The 21,057-nt window shown below is 45.1% G+C and overlaps 2 protein-coding genes across 4 annotated transcripts in view; both read left to right on the top strand.

Annotated features, from left to right (window-relative positions):
* Nucleotides 1–5,862, top strand: part of LOC138648410 (FRAS1-related extracellular matrix protein 1-like) — a 153,301-nt gene extending 147,439 nt beyond the window's left edge. The window contains exons 33-35 of one of the 2 annotated variants that reach the window (XM_069738128.1): nt 2,929–3,044; nt 4,258–4,343; nt 5,316–5,862. In XM_069738128.1, coding sequence (XP_069594229.1) covers nt 2,929–3,044; nt 4,258–4,343; nt 5,316–5,506 — 393 coding nt within the window. In that variant the 3' untranslated portion in view covers nt 5,507–5,862. The remainder of the gene's footprint in view (nt 1–2,928; nt 3,045–4,257; nt 4,344–5,315) is intronic. The other variant, XM_069738129.1, reaches the window with a different exon arrangement.
* A 7,705-nt stretch (nt 5,863–13,567) lies between these two features.
* C8H1orf87 (chromosome 8 C1orf87 homolog) overlaps nt 13,568–21,057 on the top strand; it is a 30,452-nt gene continuing 22,962 nt past the window's right edge. Inside the window, exons 1-2 of one of the 2 annotated variants that reach the window (XM_069736635.1) lie at nt 13,568–13,857; nt 15,107–15,273. In XM_069736635.1, coding sequence (XP_069592736.1) covers nt 15,167–15,273 — 107 coding nt within the window. In that variant the 5' untranslated portion in view covers nt 13,568–13,857; nt 15,107–15,166. The remainder of the gene's footprint in view (nt 13,858–15,106; nt 15,274–21,057) is intronic. The other variant, XM_069736633.1, reaches the window with a different exon arrangement.

Here is a 21,057-nt window from a genome sequence, read left to right as displayed (position 1 = left end):
CACTCCTCACACTGGTAAAACTAGAGGCTGGGGAGGAAGTTAGTCAGAAGCTGACTGGGTTGGAACCAGGCAACATCCCGTGGCAGGGGGTGTTGCAGGGAGAAGACACAGGGGGTCCCTGTCAGGCATGGGAACCTGGCAGGCGCCTAGCGAACAGAACAGAACATAACGGAACCGCGCCTGCACACCTTGCGGCGGTATCCTAAGGAAGAGACAAGAGGGGAAGAATATTGTGGAACAGTGTAAACGAGATCAGCACAAAGGAGAGCCAGTAAGAGCCGTGCCGAGAGAGGAAGGCAACATCTTACTGAGGCGCGTAGTCGGTGGCCGGATCACCGTAGGAGTAACTGACTTCAGGCCTTACTTCAAATTCCGCTGGACAGTTGATTATAGGTTGGCTGTCTACCTTTTACACCTACGAAGACATAGGGGGCAACATTGGGAGATCGGCGTCTCTAGGGTCCCGGAAGACCTCCAAGCCTTCCTGTCAAACGGGTGGCGTCCTAGCCATACTTTATCTGGGGGACGTTAGAAACTAGCAACATCTGGAACCAAAGAACGAGAGAGAGAGAAAGCTGTAGAGAACGAACGAAGGAGAACAGCAGTTGTGAGGACTATTCCGAATGCTCAGCAGGGTAGGACTACAACACACAGGCGCTAGTGGTGGGCAACGATTTCCATCTGCGAGGGAAACTCTGGATGTGCCCATCGGACCGGCCGGTCTCTGATAGCCTTGTTAAACGTTCTCTGGACTGAGTGTATTGAAGCCTTCAGTAAAAAGGTAAAGAGACTGCAACCTTGTGTCCTCGTTATTGCCTGCACCTCACACCATCACCATCCACCCTACTGGGAAGCCCTGGGGACATACTTCACCTGTGGGAAGGTAAACCATCCAGCTGCCTTTCCATCACCCCAGCGGACCTCACAGCAGCGTCGGTCACCCTGACCGACCACCACAGGTGGCATCACGAACCCCTGACAGACTGTACTACCACTTTCATTGGACGCCCCTTAGCAGGGTCACGAACGGGTCCAGCCACCGTGACAACCGCATAACTGAGCAGAAAGGACCGGTACCGAGAACACGTGGCCCTGTGTCTGGGGGCGCTCCACATGCTGTGCAGTCTAGTGACCTCATGGTGCCTGCTGTGCAGTCTAGTGACCTCATGGTGCCTGCTGTGCAGTCTAGTGGCATCATGGTGTTGGCTGTGCAGTGTAGTGGCCTCATGGCACCTGCTGTGCAGTCTAGTGACCCTATGGCACCTGCTGTGCAGTCTAGTAACCCCTTGGTGCCTGCTGTGCAGTCTAGTGACCTCATGATGCCTGCTGTGCAGTCTAGTGACCTCATGGTGCCGGCTGTGCAGTCTAATGACCCCATGGTACTTTCTGTACAGTCTAGTGACCTCATTGTGCCTGCTGTGCAGTCTAGTGAAACCATGGCACCTGCTGTGCAGTCTAGTGACCTCATGGTGCCTGCTGTGCAGTCCAGTGACCCAATAGTGCCTGCTGTGCAGTCTAGTGACCTCATGGTGCCTGCTGTGCAGTCTAGTGGCATCATGGTGTTGGCTGTGCAGTGTAGTGGCCTCATGGCACCTGATGTGCAGTCTAGTGACCCCATGGTGCCTGCTGTGCAGTCTAGTGACCCTATGGCACCTGCTGTGCAGTCTAGTAACCCCTTGGTGCCTGCTGTGCAGTCTAGTGACCTCATGATGCCTGCTGTGCAGTCTAGTGACCTCATGGTGCCGGCTGTGCAGTCTAATGACCCCATGGTACTTTCTGTACAGTCTAGTGACCTCATTGTGCCTGCTGTGCAGTCTAGTGAAACCATGGCACCTGCTGTGCAGTCTAGTGACCTCATGGTGCCTGCTGTGCAGTCCAGTGACCCAATAGTGCCTGCTGTGCAGTCTAGTGACCTCATGGTGCCTGCTGTGCAGTCTAGTGGCCTCATGGCACCTGCTGTGCAGTCTAATGACCCCATGGTGCCTGCTGTGCAGTCTAATGACCCCATGGTGCCTGCTGTGCAGTCTAGTTGCCTCATGTACCTGCTGTACAATCTAGTGACCTCATGGTGCCTGCTGTGTAGTCTAGTGGCCTCATGGCACCTGTTGTGCAGTTTATTGATCTCATGGTGCCGGCTGTGCAGTCTAGTGATATCGTGGTGCCTGCTGTACAATCTAGTGACTTCATGGTGCCTGCTGTACAGTCTAGTGACCCCATGGTGCCTGCTGTGCAGTCTAGTGACCTCGTGGTCCCTGCTGTACAATCTAATGACCTCATGGTGCCTGCTGTGCAGTCTAGTGACCTCGTGGCGCCTGCTGTGCAGTCTAGTGATATCGTGGTGCCTGCTGTACAATCTAGTGACCTCATGGTGCCTTCTGTACAGTCTAGTGACCCCATGGTGCCGGCTGTGCAGTCTAGTGACCTCGTGGCGCCTGCTGTGCAGTCTAGTGACCTCATGGTGCCTGCTGTGCAGTCTAGTGACCTCATGGTGCCTGCTGTGCAGCGCCTTAGACTGGGCAGAGGTGAGAAGACTGCTCCCTGCTCCTCCATTATACTTCACCATATATCTGCGCCATACATGTCACCAACCTCCCAGAATATCTCGCTGCTCTCTCCTGCCGTCTCCGGACACTTGGAATATATATATATACCCCCTTCTTTTGAGCCCCATGGAAGCTGCATCATGGATCATGTGTCTCCTCGTTGCTCCATGTGATACATGACGCCTCCCTGTATAATAACTCCTTGTGCGCGGAGGGTCAGCGTGACATTGTATCTGGTGGGTGTCGCTGCATCTTCTCCCATTAGATGATAGTTTGCAGACTGACGTTACTGTGGGAGCAGAACGCGATAAATCTGATTATGTCGCTGAATTTCTTACATTACATTTATCACTATGATTAATTAATCCTTCTGCCTGTCTCATAGGATAAGAAGCCAAGAATATGTCCTGCGCGGTGGAGGCTGCACCAGAAACGCTGCTATCACCTCGACACTCGTCAGAAATCCACCTGGGAGGACGCCGAGCGCCGCTGTGCACGAACGTAAGATGTCCCCGCACTATCACAGGAGAGCGCTGAGATTGTGGGGGACACTGACCGGATCATTCATGTTGGGGTCCCACGTGAATTCATGAATGTTGGGCGCCATCCTAGGTCGTCTGGCAAAGGCCAGAACAAGTTACTACTAGACCGTCTAAGCCAAACTTGGAATAGACCCCACTCCACCATGACCGGCAGCAGCCACTAGTGATGAGTGCAAGTGCTCGTTACTGGAGTTTGCCTAGGGTGCTCGGGTACGCACCGAATATCGTGGGTGCTCGAGTGCAAGCGGATGCATATTGCGCAGCTGTTGGCCACAAAACATGCAGGGATAGCCTGACAAACACGGGCAATCATGGCATGTTTTGTGGATGTCTAACAGCTGCGCAATATGCGTCCGTTGGCACTCGAGGACCTACGATATTCGGTGCATACCCGAGCCCCCTAGGCAAACACGAGTAACGAGCACTTGTGCTCATCACCAGCAGCTATACCCATACTTCTGGGTGACCCTTTACCCATTCCTCCAGGTGCTGGATGGTCCCATCAGTTGGCGGGACCTCTGGGACCCTGAAACCTTCTGCACAGGAGAAACTAGTACTATCGCTGTCTGTCCGCTGACTTTCCTCTTCTACAAACCTGGGAAGTTTGAAGTGGAGTCTCCTAAGCGTAGACATATTGGAAGGTGTCGGGCTCCCAGCAGGGACGAGGAGCATGTTGATTTTGCAGCAAGCAGCAACCCGTCTAATCGTGTGATTACATTAGTGCATGTGAGACGAAAAATCTTCGGCACAAATGAAATCTTGCTGATAATAATTACATTTATTGGGACAGGATTCATGCCAACGTTTCGGCCCTCGGGCCTTCATCAAGGTTATCGGGGTAGAACATAAAACGTATCACTATTTAATATACACAGAGAAACAGAAAATTCATGGACGTCTCCTAGTGTGACAAAAACAAATCACCTTGATAAAGGCCCGAGGGCCGAAACATTGGAGTGAATTCTCTCTCAATAAATGTAACTATTATCAGCAAGATTCCATTTGTGCCAAAGGTTTCTCTTCTCACAATTAATGATTTTTTCTCGTGTCACCCACTGATGGGAGCGGTGTGGAGCCCTTCACGTATAGTATTACATCAGTGCACGCTTGGTGCATACATGACATTATGTATTATGGGAGAAGTCTAATACTTTACTTTTGTACATTTCTAGTGAAGGCAGCCACTTAACCAGCGTGCAGTCGGAGGCAGACATGAGGTGGCTCTGGAAGTTTGCCAACAAACAGCCATTTTGGATCGGTAAGGCTGAGAATAGTAACGAGATTGTACAGAGGGAAGACGGCTGGATTATCGGTCCGAGTGCGATTCAGCAAAACATCAGATCAGATCGTACCTGGACCAATGTTATTTTATGAGGACGCACACGTTTGATTTTTTTTGGGAAAAAAATCGCTGCATGCTCAAGTCTGAGCTGATATTCCGATCGCACTTGACCATACAAGTGTATGGAAATTATCAGACTGCACTCGGATGACATCTGAGTGCAGTCCGATTTCCATGCAGGTGCAGACGGCCGTAGGATTTACCATCCAAGACAATTGGGGCGATTACGCAAATAACACACTGATCAAGTTTGATCAGAGTATCTGAATATTATTATCCAATTTTCTTGGATGAGAGAATCGGAGCACACTGAGGGGAAGATGGAGAGCAAAGTGTCTCCATCTTCTCCATTGTGACAGTGCGTGGAAATCATCTGACTGCAGTCTCATGATTTCCACGCATTAATTGTCTCGCATGGCCGAGTGCGATCTGAGTATCAGATCAATCTGCATGCTACGATCATAGTAACATAGTAACATAGTTAGTAAGGCCAAAAAAAGACATTTGTCCATCCAGTTCAGCCTATATTCCATCATAATAAATCCCCAGATCTACGTCCTTCTACAGAACCTAATAATTGATAGTAACATAGTTCCTTTCCTCAGATTCTCGGACAGACATGTGCACGGGCCCCATAGAATAACATTGGTCTGCGTGTGATCTGATGTTTTGTCAAACTGCCCTTGAACCGATAATACGGCCATCTGCACCTGTCCTTAGACAACCATGGCTGCTTCCTTTCACAAACAGCGCCACCCCTATCTTCAGGTTGTGTGTGGTATTGCAGCTTCATTCCATCGCTGGCAGGTGTGGTCATGCTTCCCTAATTTTGCAAAATCCAAGATTTAGTGATACGGATGTATAAATCTATACCTATCTCTATTTTAGGGCTCAGACGGGCGGGGGATCCCTCCAGCTGGCGGTGGATGAACGGCCAACCGAGGACTTTCAGTAACTTTAAAAAGACTGAATCTGTTTTTGGGGAATCGGACAATTGCGTCCTCGTGGGGAGAAGCAGAGAATGGCGGATAAGCGGCTGCAGCCAGAGACACCGGTACATCTGCTCCTTCGCCTTATAGCACATTGCAGCACGTGAAGGGGCGGTTTACGACTTTCTTATGATCCCTCCCTGAAGCGTCGTCTCATGTCAGCGCACGATACCTCAGTGCTCCATGGACGGGGGACTTTATGCCCTTTTTATGGCAACTCACAAATCTGCCTGATATGATGGAAATGGATAAACGCAGCTGCTCTCTGCAACCAACGGCGCCAATCATTCTCCATGGGGGGCAGGAAAAGTGAGGACAACGCTCAGCGGCCACATAGGGAACGAGCAGATCTTGTAAAATGCTCATTCCCCTTTAATAAAAAGATCGTCTTTTTTAATTCGGATACTTTATGGATATAAATAAAGTGTAATCGTTCTGTAATGAAACGTTCTGCAATGTTACAATTTGCTTTGTCTCACTTTCTCATGACTTTTACATTTTTGCTTGCCGTCAGTGAATTGGGACATACTCAGTAGTATGGGGGTCCGGAGCCCCTTATAAAGACCTGCGCAGTACGGAGACTTATTAGCAAAGCTCCATAGGAAAAACATGCAAATTAGCTCTCTCCTGGAAGGAAAGAAAACTCTTGTCTTGATTATCCGGACTGGCACGACGTCACCTGTGCAATTTACCGCAATTATGATGTCACGCCAAGCCGGCTAATCGCCAGAAGAACCGCGGATGCTGTCAGGTGAGAGGAGGGTCTCACGGCTACCGGTCAGGGGCATCCGACGTGGCCGATGGATCCTATCAATTGATTTGCACCAACTCCAGGAGCCACTTTCCTGCTCCATTCTAGTCTATGGCCCCGATGATTGGGAGGTGAGCGCAGAGCGGTGCTTGGCATCGGCGTCCGTGCGGTAGATTTAGAATGCGACCATCGGCTCCATTGTACGGCTCCTGGTCATAGTATTGAATGGGGAACGCACTGATCTAACAATTATAAATAAGTCTTAATGGACAGGTAAAAGGTCGTCTTAGACCGGAATATCCCTTTAAGGCCGGCTTCACACTTGCGAGTTTTACGGACGTAAGAGCGCAGAAACTACGTCCGTAAAACTCGCAAAAAATACGGCACAATTATTCTCTATGCCTCTGCTCCTATCTGCCGTATTTTACTGATCAGTATTATACGGCTTTCTACGGCCGTACAAAATCGCAGCATGCTGCGTTTGTCACCGTACTGCGCAAGAAATACGCCAATGAAAGTCTATGGAAGCGTGAAAAATACGGATTACACACGGACAAGCAGTGTGACTTGCGAGAAATACGCAGCGCTGTTAGAGAGAAAAGCCGGTAATTCAGTGCGGTGTACAGTAAAATCACACTGACAGCTTACAGTAGAATAGGTAGAATAAATGTGTACACATAGAATAGGTATATATATATATATATATGTCAGTGAGACACATATATGTATATATATTAATATTTATTCCAGCGCTATACAGCTTGAAAGCCGGTAAGTCAATTACCGGCTTTTTCTTTCTCCTTCCTAAAACCCGACATGATTTGAGACATGGTTTACATACAGTAAACCATGTCTTCTCTCCATTTTTTTGGCAGATTCCACACTACAAATGTCAGTAGTGTGTATCTGCAAAATTTGGCCGTTCTAGCTCTTAAAATAAAGGGTTAAATGGCGGAAAAAATTGGCGTGGGCTCCCGCACAATTTTCTCCGCCAGAGTAGTAAAGCCAGTGACTGAGGGCAGATATTAATAGCCTAGAGAGGGTCCACGGTTATTCGCCCCCCCCCCCCCTGGCTAAAAACATCTGCCCCCAGCCACCCCAGAAAAGGCACATCTGGAAGATGCGCCTATTCTGGCACTTGGCCACTCTCTTCCCATTCCCGTGTAGCGGTGGGATATGGGGTAATGAAGGGTTAATGCCACCTTGCTATTGTAAGGTGACATTAAGCCTAATTAATAATGGAGAGGCGTCAATTATGACACCTATCCATTATTAATCCAATTGTAGTAAAGGGTTAAATAAAACACAAACACATTATTTAAAATTATTTTAATGAAATAAAAACAATGGTTGTTGGAGTATTTTATTCTACGCCCAATCCAGTCACTGAAGACCCTCGTTCTGTAAGTAAAAAAACATAATAAACCAACAATATACTTACCCTCCGCAGATCTGTAACGTCCAACGATGTAAATCCTTCTGAAGGGGTTAAAACATTTTGCAGCAAGGAGCTTTGCTAATGCAATGCTGCTCCTTGCTGCAAAACCCCGGGGAATGAGTCTAAATATAGATCAATGATCTATATTTAGCTTCATTTGCGGTGAGGCGCCCTCTGCTGGCTGTTCATAGATCGTGGGAACTTTCCTAGAAAGCCTGGGAGCTTTCTAGGTAAGTTCCCACGATCTATGAACATCCAGCAGAGGGCGCCTCACCGCAAATGAAGCTAAATATAGCTCATTGATCTATATTTAGACTCATTCCCCGGGGTTTTGCAGCAAGGAGCAGCATTGCATTAGCAAAGCTCCTTGCTGCAAAATGTTTTAACCCCTTCAGAAGGATTTACATCGTTGGACGTTACAGATCTGCGGAGGGTAAGTATATTGTTGGTTTATTATGTTTTTTCTTTCACAGAACGAGGGTCTTCAGTGACTGGATTGGGCTTAGAATAAAATACTCCAACAACCATTGTTTTTATTTCATTAAAATAATTTTAAATAATGTGTTTGTGTTTTATTTAACCCTTTACTACAATTGGATTAATAATGGATAGGTGTCATAATTGACGCCTCTCCATTATTAATTAGGCTTAATGTCACCTTACAATAGCAAGGTGGCATTAACCCTTCATTACCCCATATCCCACCGCTACACGGGAATGGGAAGAGAGTGGCCAAGTGCCAGAATAGGCGCATCTTCCAGATGTGCCTTTTCTGTGGTGGCTGGGGGCAGATATTTTTAGCCAGGGGGGGGCCAATAACCGTGGACCCTCTCCAGGCTATTAATATCTGCCCTCAGTCACTGGCTTTACTACTCTGGCGGAGAAAATTGCGCGGGAGCCCACGCCAATTTTTTCCGCCATTTAACCCTTTATTTTAAGAGCTAGAACGGCCAAATTTTGCAGATACACACTACTGACATTAGTAGTGTGGAATCTGCAAAAAAAATGGAGAGAAGACATGGTTTACTGTATGTAAACCATGTCTCAAATCATGTCGGGTTTTAGGAAGGAGAAAGAAAAAGCCGGTAATCGAATTACCGGCTTTCAAGCTGTATAGCGCTGGAAAAAATAGTAATATATATACATATATGTGTCTACTGACATATATATATATATATATATATATATATATATATATATATATATAATTTTTTTTTTTCTTTTTGGGACACATGGATCATTTCTATAGCGGTATGTTGGTTTTGCAAGCCTGCGAGAAAACTACGCAGTACGGATGCCATACGGATTACATACGGAGGATGCCATGCGCAAAAAACGCTGACACACCCTGCCTACGGAGGAGCTACGGACCACTATTTTCGGGACATTTCAGCGTATTACGGCTGTAATATACGGACCGTATTTTCATACGCTGAGTGTGAAGCCGGCCTAAGAGTCGTCCCTCCTCCCCCAGAGCTGCAGGTAATGGCCCCTCATTCAGCCAGCCTGGTCCTGTCTGCTGGGCGGCAGGTACCCCAAAGACGTGTACTTGGAGGGGGCGCCTGACTTTGATTTGTGTTACTAATTATTCTAGTGTCATATTGTGGCTTCTGAAATACCGCCAGACCGTGCACAGAGCGTGTCATACACCACCCGTAATAATATACCACCTGTACAGGTGGGCAATCCCTTTACCCCACAAGATTTACCTCCTTCACTGGTTCTGAGCTCACCTATACTGTCCTGTGCAGAAGAGTCGTTCTGCCCCCTACAGGCCGAGAACGGTAACTCATGCTGCCAGCAATCCCGAAACCAGTCTCTGCAGAGCCCCGTCTCGAAATAACGATGCAGAGATGCACATGCTCGGCCCCCGCTCCAGTCATCGTCTATGGGACTGGAGAGCGCAGCGCTCTGTTATTTCCAGATCAGTCCCGTAGACAATGAATGGGGCATAGGCCGCGCATGGGCATCCCCGCGCCATTCGAGATGGGGCTCTGCATAGAGCAATGCACGGGCTGCAAAACTTCAACGGGGTCCCCAGACTGTCAGAAAGTAGGGGATACCTTACATTTTGGGTACAACCCTTTAACATATACACTGGCCTATGCAATAAATGTAGGATCTGGTGCCCGGCAATAGGATAATGTTTGTCTGGATTGTAAACGGTTAAAATAACCTTTTATCCCCCATGTGTATACATGTGCTGGCGCGGCGTCCGTATATACAGTATATGAAGCGTATAGACCGCCGCGTCCTCGCCGAGCAGTATTTCAGGGAGATCCATACGCTTTTCATTATGTATTCAGCAGGGGACGGTGCGCAGCTCCTCAGAACTGGTGACAATGCAGATTTATGCCTGGTGCATTATAAGAGGTCACCTGAACCCAGAACGGAGAAGTCTTAATCTCATCCTCCTGACTTAATGTATTCGAGGATATTGTATTGTCTAATCAGTGTATTTAATGTAATTATGCGACAAACAGCGACGTGCGGGGGAGGGGGCGGCGGCACGGCGCAAATTTTAATAGCGGCTTTAGGTGCGAAGATTGTGTTGTCTGCACCCAGGATTCTGCTCTGTCGGATCTGAGTATCGTCCCATCAGTCACCTGAGGGCGGAAGCTGCACAAAGAAAAAGCCGTATTGTCAGAAATGATTACAAAATGGTGCAAATCTGGAAAGGAAAATTGACTTCCCTTGGAAAATGCCAAGTAGCTATCACACAATGTCAGTGAGTTCTGTGAAGTCGGACGGCTCTCTGGTAAATCGGCTGCATGCGCTTTCAGGATTCTCCATCACTGCAACTAGTCACATGCCGACTAGACGTGTGCAGCCTCTCTCCATACAAGGGAATTTGGACAGGTCTAGTTGGAATGTGACCGGATGTTTGCAAGTCGCAGCCACATGACCGCCAGCTCTCGGTACCATCACCGGAGAAGACTGACTGTGCACGATGTGAGGATTCACAAAGTCTGCGGTCACAGAGAGTGATTTCTATCTTGAGCCCCAAGTCTGGAAAACCCCTTTAAGTACCCAGCTAAATCAGATTTCCTGCTTTACACTGATGAGGGGCAAACACCCCGAAACACGTAGCCGTAAATAGAGTATCTAGCTTGGCTTATTATGCGGTAAGGCTCATTAGGGGGTCAATATTGACTTGTAGGAGTATTACCCCACCAATAAGAGGCGCCAGAGATCAAGTTTTGCCTATTTCCAAGATGTGTAAATACAGAGGTGTAACAGCGCTCTGCGCATTGTTAGGGGAAGTCCACGTGTTCTCCGTGCAGATTTAGGTGCACATTACATTACCAGCTTAGTCATCCTGTCAATTCTTCGTTCAGACTCGGCGCCAATATTCAACGTTTGTGAAGGAAAAGGGCAAAGCTAGTGATAAAGGATCTGCTTTCTCCTACACAGTGGGGACAATAACTTGGGGAAGTGTCAGCATCGCACGGCGAGGTACGATCTGCTTATTACATCACTGTAGGATGCTATGGACTGAAGAACATCTATGCTCCAGCGCTCTATCCAATGTGTATTGCTGGCACTTTAGCTGTAGTTTTGAGGGTTATAGAAATATAATTAATACACTATGTGATTTTTTTTTCTAGTCTCTGGATGCAAGTTTTATTTATGTTGATACTTATTTGTGTATTTTCAATCTTTGTTAGGATTCCATCTTGCTCTTGCCTGCCCTCTGGTGGTGCCACTTACTTACTTTGGCTCATCACCTCGCACTATATTGGCACTTTTTTAACATTGTTTGTCTTTTAAATTATTTCTAATAAAGTATTGTACTCTTATTGTTCATTTTACGCCTCTCCTTATATGCTCTCTCAGTGGGGAAAATAAGTATTTGATACACTGCCGATTTTGGAGTTTTTAGATTCTGTCTCTCACAGGTGAAGTGTACCTACGATAAAAATTACAGACCTCCCCATTCCTTGCAGGTGGGAAAACTTGTAAAATTGTCAGCGTATCACATATTTAATTTTCCTACTGTATAACTAGGAAGATATTCCATGCAGAAACCTAGTAAAGCTGCATGACATCACTTACAGAGAATAATATGTGCCCCGCTTTCTCAGTAGCAGATGTACCCAGCTTTCCCAGTAACAGATGTTCTAAGCTTTTCCAGAAGCAGATGTGGCCAGCTTTCCCGGTAGCAGTGTCCCCAGCTTTCCCAGTAGCAGTTGTCCCCAGCTTTCCCGGTAGCAGTTGTCCCCGGCTTTCCCGGTAGCAGTTGTCCCCGGCTTTCCCGGTAGCAGAAGAAACAAAGAAAGTCCTAAAAGCCTTTGTAACTTTGCAGGACAACTCAAGACTTTTACTTACTAAGAAATACCTTTAGATTAATGTCGTCTGCTTCTTATAGACAGGTACAGGTAGGTCCATATATATTTGGACAGAGACAACATTTTCTCTTGTCCATGAAATAGCCTTGGAGTCAATTGTCCAATTACTTTTGGTCCCTTTAAAAACAGGGTGGCACATATTAAGGAGCTGAAACTCCTAAACCCTTCATCCAATTTTAATGTGGATACCCTCAAATGAAAGCTGAAACTCTGAACTTCAACTGCATCTGAATTGTTTTGTTAAAAATTCATTGTGGTAATGTCTATAACCAAAATTAGAAAAATGTTGTCCCTGTCCAAATATATATGGACCTAACTGTATATAGCGGGGTAATACAGAGTTACTTTCTATGAGGGGATGATATCTCTCCTCACATTATTCCCCTTAAGTCTGCCTTATATTGCACATTTTCCAGCTCGTCCCCTTTACTATTCCCCCGACGGTGACTCAGGATCACATTTCTCGGCTCCGTCCATTACAGATTACTAAACAGGTCGAATCTGATCCGTATCTCGCCCTACAATCCCACAAAACGCAAATCCTGCAGCAGGAATCGTCATCTGGGGGGTTGTATAAATCTTTGTTTTTGAAGAGGGTCTTAAACTACAATTTAGCAATAGATAGAGGCAAACAGGACATTTTTGTAATCTTCCAGTGACACATTTCCAGGTCTTGATGTAATAAAGGCCTCATAAAAATGTCCGTCACATTCAGATTGCGTAAGAGCTGGAGATGTCACTGATTAAATGCACTGCCAAAGTATTATAAATATTTGTATACCATGAAACCTGATAGTACTACAACTCCCAGCATGGACACACTGCCACAGAACAGACTAAACACCAGACTGATTGACTCTGCTGCCATCTAGTGGTAGGAAATCGTAATATCTATTCCGAACCCATTTATTATTTGCTAACCTGAGGATGAAGAGTTCTTCAAGATGTTTGTAGAACTTATAAGCCTGAAATCCATGCGGGCTGTTATGTTGGTGCCTTCCCTTTATGTACTAGTCCGAATGGATGTGAATGGCACAGAAATACGACTATTAAAGAAATATACACAAGACTGAAGAAGTAGAGAAAAAAGGGGTGAACGGTTGTCAAGAAGATCTATTTCTACAACTTTCAAAAAGGCTTCCTTAAAGGGGTTGTCTAGGATTGGAATTTGATCATAAGGGAACAGCGCCACCCCTCGTCACAGGTTGCGTGTGGTATTGCAGTTCAGCCCCTTTCACTTCAATAGGGCTGAGCTGAAATATTAGACATGAGCCAGGTCAGATGTAGGGTAGCTTCCATGCTCTTCTAAACCTGTGCAACACCTTTAGTGAAGAGCTGCTCTGGGGGCACAAACTTCTGCCCAGAGAAGTGCAATAATGTTCAGGCAGTGATGGAATGAGGTTGTTTTTCTTGGAGCGGAGCAGCACCTTACATTTCTTAGGCTATTCTGATTCTAATCCGGGTATCACTTTACATAGATGAAATCCATTATGGACGTCACTATAAATAATGCTCTTAAGGCTCATTAATCATCCGCATAACACAAGGACACACCTGAAGAATAAACATGTCTGATAGGGAGCCTGCAGCCATCGCTCAGCCGGGCTGTGTTTGCTGCCAGCACCTTAGTTACAAGGAGTGGGAGCTGCACCTCTAGACCAGAGGTCCCCAACTCCAGTCCTCAAGGCCCACCAACAGGTCATCCTCTAGACAGGCGCTCATTACACCTTGGTTATACGGGAATTCTCATCACAGACCATAACGGGGACTGGGAGTGAACGACCGTGACTTTAAGAAGAACCCAGGATCACCGGCGGGAAAGGAGGAGCAGCCATAGAGGTAGAGGAGGCAAAAGGACTATGAATTATCGCACGTTGGGCTTCCTTCCCACCATGAGCGTTTGGTGAGTTTTTGATGTCACAGATTTTCTGCACCCATTTTGTAAGATAGGTTTCCTATCCTATAAGCAGCCTAAAAAACTTCCCAAACACTCACCGCGGGAACGTGGCCTTAGAAATATAGACTGATTAATGAATCTCATTTCCAACACCCTATTGAGGGGGTTATTTCAATAAGGATCATCATCACATATTCAAAGCGACCACAAAGAAGGTTGATCCAAAAGATCCATCCAATATCCATTGATTGCAATAGTGTAACGCAGAGGCGGACATATCATTGGTAGAAGCACAGGGGCCCAAGTGGTAAGGGGGCCACTATCGCCTACCATGCAGGTGGAATGGTGCATAATGGTGAGCTATTGGACTGCAAAGGGCCCATATATTGTCCTTGAACAGGGACCCTTCTCTGTCTGAGTCCTCCAGTGGTGTAATGCCTTATTTTCCCTGTGGAGGCGCTGCAGAGTTCCCCCAGGCAAGTTGGCAGTCTAAGAAGTGGAACATCCTTTGTTCATCTACTGTAAAGGGGGGCATTCTAAGAAAAAAAAAGATTGTAAAACCTAGAGAGCCCCTTAAATGGAATTTTCTGTGGTTTTTTTTTGGTTTGTTTGTTTTTAATCATTTATAGTGAAGTTTCTAATATACCTTGTGGACTAAATCCTAGTTTTGCGAGCACTGTTACTGTCATTGGAAGCATTTTCTTGTTTACACCCAGAAGTGTAGCATATTTTAAGTTATACGTACCTCCAAAAATGACTATGGCCACATTCACACGATCAGTATGTGGTCAGTATTTTACATCAGTATTTGTAGCCAAAACCAGGAGTGGAACAATCAGAGGAAAAGTATAATAGAAACATATGCACCACTTCTGTATTTATCACCCACTTCTGGTTTTGGCTACAAATACTGATGTAAAATACTGACCAAATACTGATAGTGTGAACATGGCCTAATGGAGAGTGAACAGAACAAATCCAACTCCTGTATGAGTCTGGTGTTGAAACTGTTTAGTTAACAGAGTATTATCTGGACTGGATACAATTGTAACAAATCCTCAGCTGTGAGAAGTATTTGGTCAGGATGGGATTTCTGACTATTTAGCAATGTATTGAGTCTGATGAAGTTTGGCTGTTACAATATTCCTGCCACTAGAGCCAATTCCTGGATGTCACCCAGCTTTCTTATATTCCTGAACAGTAAATGTGCAGTTATGGAATAACATCACCGCTGCATTCATGTTCTCTTTTCTAGACACCAAGTCCCTGAAATATTACGATTAACACTTAGATTTCCTGACATCTGAGCAATCTGATGCCTCACGTGAGGAATCCCCAGCCTGTGCGAGAGAGGATGCCGGAAACTATTGTGAAGATTATTGGGAGCAAATATGTCAGATTTCCAGTGGAGAAATCTAAAGAGTAAGTAAAAAAACATGCGAAAGTCAGCGACCAGAAAAGAAGAGTCAGGACTAATAGGCGGCGTAACACCAGCAGCATCGCGCGTACAGTATTACATGAGCAATCGCATCGGGAGGTTTCATTATGGGACTAAACAAAAGAAAAAATATTTACAAATATTTAAAAAAACATCTATCAATTTGAGATCGTACTGATCCGTAGAATAAAGGAAATCCATTATTAACACCACGTGATGTAAAAACAACTAAAACGTTGCCAGAATTTCTGTTTTTGGTTCATCCGGCTGTCCAAAGAAAACAGAATAAAAAAAAAAGATCTATCCCCCTAAAGGGGCGAATTTTGCATTAACATAAAGTACAATGTGTCACTAAAAACAGTCATGGAATGAGTTAGACGAATAAAAACTCTAAAAAGTTATTCCCACAAAAAAGGGAAAGAAGGGGCTGCGGCAGGACGGACAAAAATTGTCTGCGGTGGATAAGGGGTTAAAGGAGAATCTTGAGCTATTTACTTATCTGTTACATTTCTACTGTTGCTACTTAGTAATATTTTATACCATAGAGGCCCAATTATTGATAAGGACACAGAGAGGAACATACAGAGGATCCTCGGGGGAATCCAGGACGCAGAATCTTTCAGACAGAGTTTGCTCAGCAGAGATCGCTCGTCACGTGGTCTTCTCTCGGTCCCGGAGGTGCAGATCCGGGGTTCTGGTTGTGTCAGGTTTTAAGGGATTTAAAGGTGTATTCCCAAAAAGATTGTTGATATTGTGTGTGTGTGTGTGTATATATATATATATATAGTGTGATATATTGTGTGTGTGTGTATGTATATATATATATATATATATATATATATATATATATATATATCTACTATATAAAGCTGAAAGTGTGTGTGTATGTGTGTATGTCCGGGATTGGCATCTGCACCGTCGCAGCTACAGCCACAAAATTTTGCACAGTCACACGTCTGGACCCCGAGAGCGTCATAGGCTATGTTGTGAGGCGAAATTTTAACCCCGCGCGTTCCAATTCACCAAACAATTTTGCCCCTATCTACATAATGGGGAAAAAGTGAAAGGAAAAGTGTTGGAGGCAAATTGACAGCTGCCAGATGTGAACAAGGAGGACTTAAAGAGTGAGAGCGATGGCGCCAAAGAGTATATACCGTACAGTTGCTAAGGTGGGGCCCCGACATACTCACCACACACGGGGATATGAACACACACACAAAATGCACCACACACTACCACGTGCTTGAACACATATCACCCTCAGCACACATTTCACCACACATACACCAACCTCGCCACATAAAAGTCGAAACACAAAAATCGCCGCTCAAAACTCGCCACATACAAAACTAGGCTCACGCTAAACTCGCCACACGTGCAAAACTCACCTCATGGAAAACTCTCCACACGCAAAAACTTGCACACGCGGAAAAATTGCCACATGCACAAAAAATTTGCAACACATGTAAAAGTTGCCTCACACAAAACTTGCACATACTCAAAACGCACCACACATAAAGCTATCCACGCGCAAAACTCGCCATGCGCAAAACTTGCTGCACACAACTTGCTACACTAACCTGTCACATGCAACTCGACACACAAAAAGTTGCTACACGCATGTCGCCACACAAAACTCATCTCACAAAAGTCGCTACATGCATGTCGCCACACGCAACTCAACACACACAACTTGACAGACGAAACTCGCCCTAAAACACACACAAGTCTGGTATTATCCTTCAAAAATAAAAATCTGATTAATGAGCAGACAAACTACAAGAGCAACAAATGTACCATATAAGAAATACAGCAGCTGTCAGTCACATGACCTGTCTATTATGTGTATGTGTGAGCTAATATATACTGCCAGGGGGAGGGCTTCCTGTTGGCTGGGGATTTATCAGGCTGCCAATTTATCTTACAAATACTGAGGTAAAAATACTGAGCAAATAACGTGTGAACGCGGTATAGGTATATAGAGGAGGAGATGACACACAGCAGGTATATACTATATACAGTGGAGATGACACACAGATATATACTATATACAGGAGAGATGACATACAGGTATATACTATATATAGGAGATGACATACAGGTATATACTATATATAGGAGGAGATGACATACAGGTATATAGTATATACAGAAGAGATGACATACAGGTATATACTATATACAGGAGGAGATGACACACAGCAGGTATATACTATTTACAGGGGAGATGACATACAGGTATATACTATATACAAGAGAAGACATAGGTGTATACTATATATAAGGGAGATGACAAACATATATATACTGAGGTGAAAATGAGGGGTGTGAGGTGAAAATGAAAAGGTGTGAGTGCAAAATGAGAGGAATGGGGGAAAATAGTGAAGTGATCGGAAAATGACAGATGTGAGGTCGAAATGACAAGTGTTAGAGGGAAATGAGAGGTGTGAGGGGGAAAATGAGAGGCATGATGGGAAAATAAGAGACGTGAGGTGCTATAACTGAACACTGATATTTACTATGCCCAGGCAACGCCGGGCTCTTCAGCTAGTATATATATATATGTATTTGGGACTAAACGCCTTTTTAGCAATTGGGTGCCATTAAACAATTTGATCTTTTGTTTTTCTGCACATTCAACTTTGATGTGGTCAGAAATCCACTGAGAAGAGCTCAGAAAAAGACAGATAGCAGAGTTACAAACTGCTCTGGCAGAAGTGCCATGCTTTTTTCCTGCCCAGTTACCTTTGCTGTCTCAGTAAAACCAAAACTGTTGGCAAGTTTGCCTCTATTCTTATTGCCTTTTTTTAATAGACCCCACTCCATACCTTGCTTTGGCTGCAATTTTTACTTAAATGTGTGCAAAATAGGTGTCAACATTTTGAGCAGTTGGACTCTATTATTCGCTTTACATTGCAAGCTGTAGAACGAGCTAACTAAGGATCTATAAGTGAGCTCGCTCAGGGTTTACAGCCCTTATCGCTATACTCCTGTGTGCTGATTTATGACCACATCGAGGTTGAGGTGGGTTAATGAATTACCTTATAAGCGATTAGAAGAGGAGATCAGGACTATAAACCCTGCTATCAGAAGAGCTCCCTGAAGGATTTTTAGTTTGCTCGTTCTGCAGTAGGAATTAAAAGGTGCAAAACAAAGGCTACAGAAAGCAAACGGTGCGAACATTTTTTCAAATTTAGTTGAAAGAATTATTTTTAGCCCCAAGTATATGCATATAAGTAATAAAAAAAAAATACCCATGATTGTGTATCTTTGCGATGTATCTTCTGCAATTGGGTTTAGTTCCAAATTTTGCCCCATTTGGCTTCTGCAGCCTCTACGTTGCTTTGTCTGTTGCTGGCTGCAGATTGAGCTAACGGAAAATCTATCAGTAAACTTGTTCTGAGGGTCTAACTGTAGAGTTTGTAACTCTTTTATCTTCTTTTTCTGACCTCCTCTCAGCTGTTTTACGGCCACAGACCAGCAAAATAGTCCTCAAAGGTGGATGACTCCCATGAGGAAAAAATAGAAACAGCATAATGCAGAATATCAGGAACACAACAGACAAAATTGCTACATTGTTATGTCTGCCTGATATCAGATACTTCCCTGCAGTTATTGTGGCTGTGATAGGAAACTGTCAGCATGCCTGATATCAGATACTCCCCTACAGTTATTGTGGCTGTGATAGGAAACTGTCAGCATGCCTGATATCAGATACTCCCCTGCAGTTATTGTGGCTGTGATAGGAAACTGTCAGCATGCCTGATATCAGATACTCCCCTACAGTTATTGTGGCTGTGATAGGAAACTGTCAGCATGCCTGATATCAGATACTCCCCTACAGGTATTGTGGCTGTGATTGGAAACTGTCAGCATGCATGATATCAGATACTCCCCTGCAGTTATTGTGGCTGTGATTGGAAACTGTCAGCATGCCTGATATCAGATACTCCCCTACAGGTATTGTGGCTGTGATTGGAAACTGTCAGCATGCCTGATATCAGATACTCCCCTACAGGTATTGTGGCTGTGATTGGAAACTGTCAGCATGCCTGATATCAGATACTCCCCTACAGGTATTGTGGCTGTGATAGGAAACTGTCAGCATGCCTGATATCAGATACTCCCCTACAGGTATTGTGGCTGTGATAGGAAACTGTCAGCATGCCTGATATCAGATACTCCCCTACAGGTATTGTGGCTGTGATTGGAAACTGTCAGCATGCATGATATCAGATACTCCCCTGCAGTTATTGTGGCTGTGATTGGAAACTGTCAGCATGCATGATATCATATACTCCCCTGCAGTTATTGTGGCTGTGATTGGAAACTGTCAGCATGCCTGATATCAGATACTCCCCTACAGGTATTGTGGCTGTGATTGGAAACTGTCAGCAAGCCTGTTGCATAACAATTTCCGTTATTAACGCTTTGCACTCCTCGCATTGGGGTCTTTACCATGTTGCATGTTGCAGTTTCAGGCGTTGTGCGCGTCTCATGGAGCCCCTCTCGCCCTCTCGTCCCTGACTCCTCTCCTAGAAGACAATGTGTCCAGTCACCAGGGAAGCATCCGGCAAGTTGTCTTTAGATTTAGGTTTCGTTAGATCTCCTCCATCGCTTCATCTCAGCAAATATAAACCTTTTTAAAACCTAAAATTTCAGGGGTGATGACTTCATGTCGCCCCAATATCCCGATCTCCTCCTCCCGCCTCTGTCACAAGAACAGGGGTCTATGAAGCTGAGACATGAAGAGCCGTTTGTGGGGTCCCCAAACTGTAGAGCAGCAGCGTCAGCTCCTCGGGCTTTTATCTGAAATTATAAGATTTCAAGGTTAGATGGGTGCGGAATCTACATACTGAGGGTCTGGGGTCTGTACAAAGGGGGCTGACCTGGGGTCCGTACGCAGGGACATGAGCTGTACACAAAGGGCTTCTGTAGGGTACGTCATAGGTCGCCTCCCCCTGTGTGATACGGGTCCCAGGGATGAGAACGCAACTTTTGCAGCACGTCAGATGATTTCATCAGCTGTCATGTGCCCCTAACAGCCGCGGATGGATTCATGATCCATCCACGGCTGTTGACATTTCAATTTCTGACAGCGGCATTTAACATGATTGCACCAGAAGAGCGCCATTAGCTCTGCCCATCGGCGCCCTTGTCATTTGATCATGGGGCGCTGATGGGTTGGCAGAAGACCCCTGTGGTTGTCATCATCAAACTGCTATGAGCGCCGCCCTGTGGCCAGCGCTCATAGCACATGAGCTGAAGCCCTGCTATGTGTAGGACAAGTGATCGGATGATCGCAGCTTCTAGTCTCCTATGGAGACTAAAACATTTTTAAAAACTTTTTTTTTTTAACATTTTAAAAAATATATATATATAAAAGTTCAAATCACCCCCCTTTTACCCCTATTCAAAATAAAAAAATAAATAAAAAAAATGCAGATATCTGGTATCGCTGAGTTCAGAAGCACCCGATCTATCAAAATATAAAAAGAATTAATCCAACTGGTAAATGGCATAACAAGAAAAAAATCAAAACGCCAGAATTACTTTTTTTTTTGGTCGCCGTAGTATTAAAATGCAATAACAGTCAATCAAAACATCATATTTATCCCAAAATGGCATCAATACAAACGTCATAATAAAGTGATGGAGGAGATCGAATTGACCTTTGGATGGATATACATAAAATTAACAAATTGGGGAGAACCCCGAATGAACCCCCACTAGAAAGCCTAAATTTTAAGTTTTCATTTGATTTTTTT

Source organism: Ranitomeya imitator, chromosome 8 (assembly GCF_032444005.1).
Source record: "Ranitomeya imitator isolate aRanImi1 chromosome 8, aRanImi1.pri, whole genome shotgun sequence".
Classification (NCBI taxonomy): domain Eukaryota; kingdom Metazoa; phylum Chordata; class Amphibia; order Anura; family Dendrobatidae; genus Ranitomeya; species Ranitomeya imitator.
The sequence above is the reverse complement of the archived record's forward strand: the minus strand, read 5'-3'. Positions and strand labels throughout refer to the sequence as shown.